The sequence below is a fragment of the Vigna unguiculata genome, chromosome 1 (genome assembly GCF_004118075.2).
Source record: "Vigna unguiculata cultivar IT97K-499-35 chromosome 1, ASM411807v1, whole genome shotgun sequence".
NCBI classification, from domain to species: Eukaryota; Viridiplantae; Streptophyta; class Magnoliopsida; order Fabales; family Fabaceae; genus Vigna; species Vigna unguiculata.
Genome location: NC_040279.1, coordinates 10,957,760 through 10,968,373, shown reverse-complemented (window position 1 = coordinate 10,968,373; position 10,614 = coordinate 10,957,760). Strand labels below are relative to the sequence as shown.

Here is a 10,614-nt window from a genome sequence, read left to right as displayed (position 1 = left end):
CTAAGAACCCGTTTGAAATGAAGTCTCGATGAGTCTTTCATTTGTCAATCAATGAAGCAAATTTAACCAAAATAAAATACAGATGATTTAGGAAAATAATTATTTAACAAAAAAAAATTAAGTGAATATTTGAGAAAGTCTACGACATGGATGGGTTAAAGTTAATTTGTCGTTTTTAAAAAAAATAATGTTTATTCAAAACTATAGAAAACATTAACTTTTACTCAAGAAATTCTTTAACTGTTAAACTCCTCCTGTCTATTATTATTTCACTGGATCTCCAACAAGTTTCGAGCCTCTATAAATTAATTCCACAAACTCAATTATAAAATTTATGGCAAAATCAAAAAACTTGTAATGAAAAAGTTCAGTGTAAATAAAAAACCTAAATAAAATTTCTCAAATGATTTAAAAAGTTATTCACATTCTGAAGTTTTAGCCAAATGCACCAAAACAAAAAGCGTGCCTATGCTTTTCGGATAAGCAAAAAAGCGTGCGTAATTGCATTGTAGTTATTTTGACTGTCTCTGTTGTGGGCACCTTTGCGTTCTTGTTGTGGTCTGTCTTTTCTTCTTCAATTCACAGCAAAGTTAGAGAGCGAAAGGGAAAGCAACCGAACACGCTTGTAACTTCCCTAATTACCAATTTCCCATTTTCACTACGAATCTCGAGGGTTTTATTGGAATCGAAAGGTCTCTGATCGATTCTGATTCGGAAAATGGCTTCTTCGAGTGCAGCCGGTGCTGGATCCACCGACCCCACAGCTGCAAGAAGAAACACCAAGCGACCCAAGTGTAATGCACTCTGATCTCTCCGATCTCTCGTCGTTTTTCGCCTTTTTAGCTCCATTTTCAGTGGCCCTTTTCTCTTTTTTTGGCTTGTGATGCAAATTTCGTATTTGTTTTTGTTTGAGTTAAATTGAGTATGTGTTAGGAGGAAAAGGGGTTTTGGGTTTTATTTAGGTGCTTGGGTAAGGTGTATCGCTTGTGATAGTTCCCGTGTTAGTATTTAGTGCCTGAGAGTTCCTAGATTGATATACCCTTTGATGGAGTTCTATTTCATGAAGATATGATACTTTGTGGAAGCTAATGTCCTTTTTTTTATTTGATTTGATTTTCGGGTGTCGGTGTTTGTGTTACAAGAGGCTTCTGATGTGCATCGGTGTTTGTTGACTTAATGGAAGAGTTTCACGCAGTTGGATAGTGTGTGATGATTTGAGAACATTGTTTTTGTTTCTTTTTGTTCTTTTGGGTAGCAACAGAAAATTGAACTGATTATATCTTTTTGAAAATATAATGCTTTTCAGATTCAAAGTTTACCCAGCAAGAACTTCCAGCGTGTAAGCCAATTCTCACGCCACGAGCGGTAACACTAACTACTACTTTTTTGTAATTCACAGCTCGTGACTATATGTGTACCCTAAATGCATTTGAGTCCTTTTCTGTTGTCGTGATATTGCTGGTACTTAATTTTAGTTTTTCATGCAGGTTATTTCTGCATTCTTGCTTGTCAGCATAGTATTCGTTCCTATTGGAGTTGCTTCGCTAATTGCTTCGAGGAAGGTGATGTTGAGTGTTTTAAATGTGGTGATCATGCTCATAGTTTTATATAATGCTGAGTTTAACTTTCAATTTGTTGTATCTGTCAGGTTGTTGAAATTGTTTTTAGGTATGAATCCACGTGCATACCAAATAATGTTACTGACAAGGTAGCATACATTCAGAGTTCTGCAAATAAAGCATGCAACATAACACTACATGTAAATCTCCTTCGCACCTGTTTATCCATTTCATTTTACTCACATCTTTCTATTAAATCTGTTCCCATGATTGATAATAAATGGAGGTCTCATTGAGGCAATCTTTTCTTTCTTCAAAAAATTTTCTTTTGAAAAGGTGCACAAGCATATGAAGTCACCTATTCATGTCTACTACCAGCTTGACAACTTTTACCAGAATCATCGCCGGTATGTAACAACCCTTGTCTTCATGCTTCAGACATTCATTTTAACTGTTTCTAATCCACATTTACAAAGGGAGGGAAAAAGATCCTTTTATGAAACAAGGATATCCTGGTTCTTTCTCCACCAGTTTTTCCAAATATTTATTGGATGGGGGACTGCCCAGAAACTGATGCTTGTCCACCATCTTTTTTTATAATGCTTCTTCTCTCGAGCTTATTCTCATCACATACGTTAACTGTTTTGAAATTTATAAACCTAATGTAAAACTACTTTTCCAGTTTTACTATATACTCTGTATCATAGTAGGTAAATCCCTGATAGTAGTGTGGAGTAGCCAAGCCTGAAAAAGGCCATAATGGTATAGGTATAGCATCTTGGACAATCCTTACACCGAATAATGCCCATAGTGCATATAGTTTTTCATACATACACAAAATTTTATCACAATACAACTTCAAATGTTGTGTTTCACGTAATTTTAACTCTTGAATAGTTGTTTAATCCATTCAAGCTTACAAGTAATTAATGCCATACTTCTCTATTCAACTTCTGCACTAGATTGAACAACAACATTTGTTTTCTTGCTTGCTTGAGAAATAAGATTTCCACCCCTAAATACTTGATATCTGGTAGTAAAGTGCCTATATGTCGGGCATCCTACCCAATCAACATCACAATATCCAAAAACTTTGTTATTTTCCTTATCCTCATGTAATAGTCCTTGTTTAAGAGTCTTTTTGACATATCTAAGAATGTGTATGACAACATTTCAACGATCAATGTGACTATTCCACATAATTTGACTAACAACCCAGCTACAAAGGAAAGATTGGGTCTTGTGGTTGTGAGGTAAATATTTCCCAACCAATCTCCTATATCTCTTAGGATGTTTGAACAACTCACCATGATCATCATTAGCGTTTGATTAAGATCCATAGGACTATCAATGCACCTACCCTCATGCCCTCGACCTCCATGTCCGCCTCCTTTAGTGCCACATTCTCCTCTTCCTCGTGTGATAACCATGACAGATGGTTCCTCTAGTGCATGAGCCTCCTAGGGTTGAGGCATTGGGACACGAAGAAGGCGTGTGGTCAAGGTATCCATGGAAGGGACCTCATGACTAGTTAGAAGTTGATCTCTGATATGACCAAAATCTGGATGTAAAGAACAGAGGATCATCACCATATAATATTTGTCCAATCTCTTCTTAATTTTATCCCAAGATTCGACTTAAAAGAACATCCTCTGTTCTTCCATAACTGATTGGGCTTCAATCATGAAGGAGACTATATCATGGTCTGTCATTTGGAGTGATGGAAGTTTGTCAGCAGGTAGAGACGTTCGATGTTGTTGGCATAGATGTTTTGAGTTTTCGCCCAAAATGAGTGGCATGTTTTAAAAGCTCTAAGAGACATCAGAAGTCTTGGTTCCACGGATTGCACAACAAGGCACATAGTTGGAAATCGGTCTGTTTCCATTGTTCAGCTTTTTCAGCAGGCACATTACTTCCATTTTGCTCAAGGTGATCTTGATAACCTTGGCCAAGGAACCATATTTCAACAGATGCAGCCCGCGGTAGATAATTTTGTCCATTTAGCTTCTCAGAAGTAATGCGGGGCTTCTAGAGAGTGAAATAGGATTTCTAGTGGCCATTATTGACGAAAACAAGAAACCAGCGAGAAGGTGTGAAAACAGTAGGAAAAAGGAAAGCCCTAGGGTGACTTTCACAAGGGGTGACATTGAACCACGTTTGAACGAAACTTTGAAGGTCAAAACGGAGACAGGAAGGCCCGACGAGACTGGCAATAGCGGTGCGATGAAGGTCCGGTGAGCAGAAGGCGATGTGTGGGCGTCACGCGCCTAGTAGCAACGGTCAGAAGTTGAGCGCGTGACGATTGCGTGGATGAGAACTAGCCTCCGGCACTGGCAGGGTTGGCCTTCGCTTGGAGAGGCACTCCATATCCAGGGCTTGTCGGCGAAAGCTGTGGTGGCCGACGTTAGTGGCCAGTAGAGGATGATGAATTACAACAAAAACTGTGTCGGAGATGATGGAGACAGGTAGAGCGGGATCGATCCCGCTTTGATACCAACTTAAGATTAAACATAGAAAATATATGATTAAAGGACTGGAAAAACCCTCTCATGTATTTATATTTACATAGATTAAGAGTTGATACAATAGGGAGATGGGAGGTCAAGAGGCTACCCTAGACTCCTAGCTACAAAACTAGAAGCAATAATTAGAGGTAACCTAACACACTACTCCCGACTTTAGGTAGACTTAATAATTATTCCAACAATATTAAAGGGAAATCAATTTCCTAAAATGAAGGAAATAAATCTCTAGAAATAAAAACTCTATATTAGGAGCAAATTTACCAAATAAACTTACTCCCAATCCCTTAATTTTAGGGATTTCTTACAAACAAATCTATTTATTAATCAATTGATCTATATTTATTGTACAATAAACGTGCAATATTTACACCCAAATTTTTAAAAGTTTAGGTATTTGAGGATGTGAATGACAACATTGCAATGATTAAGACGAGAATCCTACATAAACTGACTAACTAGTTTGATTGCTAAAGACAAGTTAGGTGTAGTAGTGGTAAGATAAATAGGTTTCCCAACAACCTTTCCATATCTTTCTAGGTTTGAGAAGGACTCACTTCTGCCATTAATTTTTGGTTTGGATCCACTAGACTATCCATAGGCCTATAATCAATCATACATGTTTCTTGTTGGATGTATAAGGCATATTTTCTTTTAGAAATTATAGTACCTTCCTTTGATTGAGTTACTTCAATACCAAAAAAGTATTTAAGAGATTCAAGATCTTTGGTTTGAATGTGATTGTGTACACGCTTCTTTAGTTGAGAAGTTTTAGTGGCATCATTCCCGATAATGATCATATAATGAACATGCACAATCAAGTATACACATTTCTCAGGAAATGTATGATAATAACAAATTGAATCATTTACATCATACGTTTTGGCATAAAACTTTTACAATGTGGCTGAATTTTTTAAACCTAACATGTGGGAATTATTTAATACCATACACAGATTGGTGTAATTTATAAACTAACCCACACATCAATGTAGATTTCTCCATCAAGGAAGACATTCTTAATTTCCAATTGATAAAGAGCAAGTACCTTCTTAAAGAGCCATGGGTCAACCAGGATCGTCATTATCATGAGTTGTTTTATGGGCAGATAGTGGCCAAGGACATGAAAAAGACGACTCATTATGTAAATTTGGATCAGTCCTGTGCGTTCTGTGCTAATAATGGATTGGTGGAGGTGATGATGGTTTTGGTAGACTTGGAGGAGAGGAACCTAGTAGACATGTAGTACTTTTAGTTTTTGGAGAATAACAACGATACTCTTTTTAGAGATGAAAATATTCCAAGAAGACACATTTGAGAGCTCTTGTAGAGATGTTATCCAACCTAGGGGACACATCATGAACAAAACATACATACCCAAAAACACAGTGAGACACATGAAATAATGGTTGATTGAGAAATAGGATAGAATGGGGAATGTTATTGTGAAGGGAGGAAGAGAGCATTCCATTTACGAGGAAGCAGCAAAAATAGCATCACCCCTATAAACTAACGTTATGACATCAATCAATAAGGTACAAGTAGTCTCCAACCAAATGTTTACTTTTGTCTCTCTACCATACCATTTGGTTGAGGTTTATGAGGATTGATATAAAATGCCATGTAAAAAACTTAGAGGAGTAGAAAAGCTAGAAGAATAGTATTCTTTGGCATTATCAATCTCATAAATTTTTATAACTTAGTCAGATTTATTTTTTATATTTCATTAAGGAAATGCACAATCATATACAATTTTGGATTGATCTTTCATTAAACAAACTCAAGTACAATGAGAAGATTCATCATTAAATGTAGCAAAATATCAAAGCCAAAATGAGGTGACTTGGCTTGGACCTCAAATGTCATAATGAATTACAAAAAAGGTATTATTACATGTCTTGTTTTAAGTCTCTTTGGGAAGGAAGATCAATCATGTTTGCCTAGTTGACATGGCTCACTTTAAGAAATGAAATTTGTCGAGGTTAGGCACCATTTTTTTAATACATGCAAAAGTTTATGAGATGGGGATACAAAACATGATAAGGAAATTCTGGTTCCATATAGTAAAGCCTCTTAGCTTCATGTCCTTCACCAATCACTTAATCCTTATTGCGCTCATATATTCAAAATAATTGGCATCATATGTTACAGTACAATTTAATGACTTATTTAATTACCTTAGAGAAAGACGGACTTGACCAATTCCCTGAGAAACATCATTAGACCCATTCACTATACTAATAAAATGGGAACTTTAGGAGAAGAGATGGAAGTAAATAATGAAGTTTTAATAGAAATAGGATCAGAAAGAAGCACCTGAAATGTCCATGGGCTTTGACTTTTCATGTTGAGAAATGCAAGTTGTTGACAAGCTAGATTGGGTGGAAGTTTGTGCCTAAATACTATACTTTAACTTCAATACCTAAATTCATGGTAAAACTTTGGTTCTACCCTCTCGTATTTGAATACAATGGTTGTCTTATCAATGAAGTCATGTAAAGAAAAGCAATTTTCTTTGGTGTGACTCGTTCTCTTAAAATAAGTGCATTGAGGACGTCTGCGATCACTTCATTCTCTGCTATTTCCATAATCTCCTCTTTTGTAGAAAATACCATGATAGATGATTAAGTAGAATAATGAATATTTCTGCTGGTAAGAATGTGAACACGAAGTTGTTATGCTTTCCATATCATGGAATTTCTTGACAAGTTAGGATTCGGTGCCAAACTGACCAAATCTTGGATGCATGGGACAAAGAATTGTAACCAAATAGGACTTGTCCAACCCCATAATCTCTTCCAAGGATTCAACTTCTATAAACATCATTTCTTCAGCAGCTGGTTGTACTTCAACAATAAGAGAAGTCATTTCATGATGTGTTTGTTTGAAAGATGCTAATTTATGAGCAGTCATATGGGCATAGAATATCATTTGAAAAAAAAAAAAACTCTTAACCTTCAAAAAAGAGGGACACGATTTGAATGCTCCAAGAGTTCCCAATATATTGGGTTTCAGAGATTGTCTCTAGGCGTAAAGCTGAAATTCCATATTTTCCCACTATTTAACTTGGTCTGATGGAATTTTACTACCATCTTCCAAGTGGTCATGAGAAACTTGGCCAAGAAGCCACAATTCATCAAATGCAAACCAAGACGAATAATTTTTGCCATTAAGCTTATTTGAAGTAATTGGGGGTGATCCAGGAAATTGTAGGACAAGTGCAGAGGTCAATGCAAATTAGAAACAAATATTGCAGGGGTAAAGAAAGAACTTTCGAGGTGTTCAAATGGGGGCCCAGACTTTAATAGGTGAGAAAGGAGGAAAAGGAGGTTGGAATAAGGGACAAGAGGGGCTGACAGGAGCAATGAGGCAGAGTAAGATCGTTCCAACAACTGGAAGGTGGCATGTGGGCTACACACACCCTGGTTGTTCATTCACGATGTTATGCATGGCAGTGTGTGAGGAGGATTATGCCTGTTTGCTCAGTTGGTTCTCCATCGCACAGGGACGCACCCTAGGTATGGTACATCGAAAAAGTGGTTTTACACAATGGACAACAACAGATGATGATGGTGACTACTGGTTTACATCTCTCGGCAAGACGAACACAGTGAGATGCTCATCAGAGAGAAACAACAGTGATAGCCAGCAACAGACAATGGTGGACTCACATAACATTGACGAAGAAATCAAGATTAACCAGCAAAGATATGAACTGGAGATATAAGTATAGAAAATACGCTTTGGAGAGTAATTCATCTGTCAGCTCATTCATTCATTTACAGGAGTTCGTTACATCGAAGATACACGAAAATGTAATGTTCAATCCTACACGTATGGGTCAGATGGGTAATACTATGCATAAGTTGACCTATTCTAACAAGTTAACCCATCTAAATAAGTTACACAATTCTTACAAAGTCGCAACTATCATTAAATATATTATTAGATAACATTATTATTTGTAACTCCTAGAACTATATGGAATTGTTAGATAACAAATTATTATTTGTATGCATGTAATGTATAGAGGCATCCACATATCTGATATTTTCCCCCTATACTCATCTTATATTTAGAGTACATTGCCATTTTAATGTCTTTGATTGGTTGTTTTCCTCAACTGTTTCAGTCTCTTAATATATTCTCTTATAAGCATGGCAATTTTGTTTACTTTAGATATGTTAAAAGCCGAAGTGATGAGCAATTGAGGGATCATAATGAAGAGAACTCCACAAGTGCGTGTAAGCCTGAAGATACAGCCAATGGAAAGGCAATTGTACCTTGTGGTCTTATAGCTTGGAGTTTATTCAATGACACTTACAGTTTCTCCCGGGACAACAGGAATTTGACAGTGAACAAGGAAGGCATCTCTTGGAAGAGTGATAGAGAGCACAAATTTGGAAAAGATGTTTTCCCTAAAAACTTCCAGAATGGTTCTATTAGAGGTGGTGCAATCCTCAATGAATCCGTACCAGTGAGTATTTTTATGAACTTTTGTTTTAATTGGATTACAATTCTATCCTCAAGTGTGTTTACTTTTCCTCACAAGGTTCAGCTATGAAATTAGATTTTAGCCTTCATTTACCCTTGCATGGGCTTTGTGTTATGCATTTATCTTTTAGTTTATTTGTTGTTGCTGCTACTACTGCTCTTTATACTTGTATTCGTAATTTATATATGGCAATGATTCTTCACATGGAAAATTATTGATGTTTCACATATTTGCATAGTTTAATATAAAAATTTCAATTGCTTCCCTTGATATTCATATGTTTCATCTCGTAATTAATCAAAGTTTTGTCAATCAATGGGGGATATTTTACTGTCTTTTTTGGAATGTTTTATGGAACAGTTGAGTAAGCAGGAGGATCTTATTGTCTGGATGCGAACCGCTGCTTTGCCAACTTTTAGGAAGTTGTATGGAAGGATAGAGGAGGATCTGAATGAAGGTGATACCATAAATGTAATACTGCAAAATAACTATAACACATACAGTTTTAATGGCAAGAAAAAGCTTGTATTGTCAACTACTAGCTGGCTTGGTGGGAAGAATGACTTCCTGGGCATTGCCTATCTCACTGTCGGAGGATTGTGCTTCTTTTTGGCTTTGGCTTTTACCATTGTATATTTTGTCAAGCCAAGGTAAATACTTGAAATCCACTATATTGCTTTTGGGTTCAGACCATGAAAGTTCATTTTGTGACTAGCACTTGTTTTGATAGGTTAGGGAACTTGTTTTGGTCTAATTAAGGATACATGTAGGGGAAAAACTTGATGTACCAATGTTATAGTAGACATAAATATTAAGGTATATGTTAGTAGGGGTATGAAAGGGGGAGGAGTCCAGAAGGTGGCAAATTATGTTTCTCTTTTTTTTTTTTCTTTTGTAGATATCATTTTGGTATACATGTTGGGGTAAACCAATTGCCTCTTCTCAATATATACTTACTGTTACTGACCAAAAAAAAAATTGAAAGTAAATTTTTATGGAAGGGAAATTCATGGGGTAGCATACTAATATTAAGAGTGCCTGCATCTATTTCGGTCTCTGTTGACTCAACTGTTTGTATGAAGTAGTTTAGGATCTTGTTCTTAGCTCCTTTCTCCAATTGAAATATGTTTAAAAAAATTTACAATTATGATTTGTAAAACACGCAAAAGCCTCAAAGAATACCTGTTTTAATGCTTTTCTCATGAATTTATTTCACATTTTTCTTTTTATTTTCTTGTTCTTTTTCTAGAAGTACTTACGGAGAACTGAAATTCACCCATGCTTAAACGGCTACTTGAAGTAGCAATTTTGAATTATTATCAACGCCTAACTTATCTTTCCATCTTTGTAGGCAACTTGGAGATCCCTCATATTTGTCATGGAATAGAAATCCAGGAGGGCACTGATCAGAGAAACTCATCATGCTTGTTTGTCATTTTCCATGGTTACAGGGCTCTTAGGTAATTCTACAAATGGGGTAGTAGTTTTTGTACATGAATGTTACCCAATTACTAGTAGCCCTTGTCAATTTAGGTGTTCTTATCATCATCTACAAGAAAACCAAAACACTTTTTTGTATGTTGTGCATCAGAATTTAATGTTGTATGCCCCTCTCACAATATATAGCATTCGAGTATATGTTCTAGTTGCACTTCACACCATGTAGAAAAAAATCGTGCTACTCATAGTTTAGGTTAAGGAAGAAATTAAACCTGGAAAAAGTGGATTTTAAGAGTTCAACTGAGCTGTATACTGAACTGTTCATATGTTAGTAAACGAGCTCTGTATTAAAATAAGAGACTAAAATATACGGTTATACTTAGGATTTTACCAATTGCTTTCTCTTGTGGATTTTCTTCTGTTGGGTGACATGGACAAAACATGCATATGGAAAAAAAGAGTGGTGGATATGGTAAAACAAAGTGGCTTGACAATGAATCCAACAAAATTTCTGAAAGTTTCTGCAACGGCAAATTCTTTTTGTCCTATACTTTTGGGAATATTAAAAATTTCGTTTTATTCTTTTTGGATTATATAA

General features: G+C 36.0%; 1 protein-coding gene across 1 annotated transcript; it reads left to right on the top strand.

Annotated features, from left to right (window-relative positions):
- The first annotated feature begins 467 nt into the window (after positions 1-467).
- LOC114193643 (ALA-interacting subunit 3-like) lies at positions 468-10,232 on the top strand. The gene is made up of 8 exons (XM_028083525.1): positions 468-794; positions 1,307-1,365; positions 1,488-1,562; positions 1,649-1,759; positions 1,896-1,966; positions 8,261-8,558; positions 8,937-9,226; positions 9,928-10,232. Exons 1-8 carry the CDS (start codon positions 719-721, stop codon positions 9,980-9,982), a joined length of 1,035 nt encoding a protein of 344 aa, XP_027939326.1. The 5' UTR covers positions 468-718; the 3' UTR covers positions 9,983-10,232.
- Positions 10,233-10,614: the final 382 nt, after the last annotated feature.

What these genes read in the sequence shown, in the direction of transcription:
- LOC114193643 (XM_028083525.1), top strand. Translation starts at nt 719, where the DNA reads ATGGCTTCTTCGAGTGCAGCCGGTGCTGGATCCACCGACCCCACAGCT. An exon ending in CAATTCTCACGCCACGAGCG is followed by an intron (nt 1,366 to 1,487) that starts GTAACACTAACT and finishes TTTTTCATGCAG; the next exon opens with GTTATTTCTGCATTCTTGCT. An exon ending in GTATATTTTGTCAAGCCAAG is followed by an intron (nt 9,227 to 9,927) that starts GTAAATACTTGA and finishes CCATCTTTGTAG; the next exon opens with GCAACTTGGAGATCCCTCAT.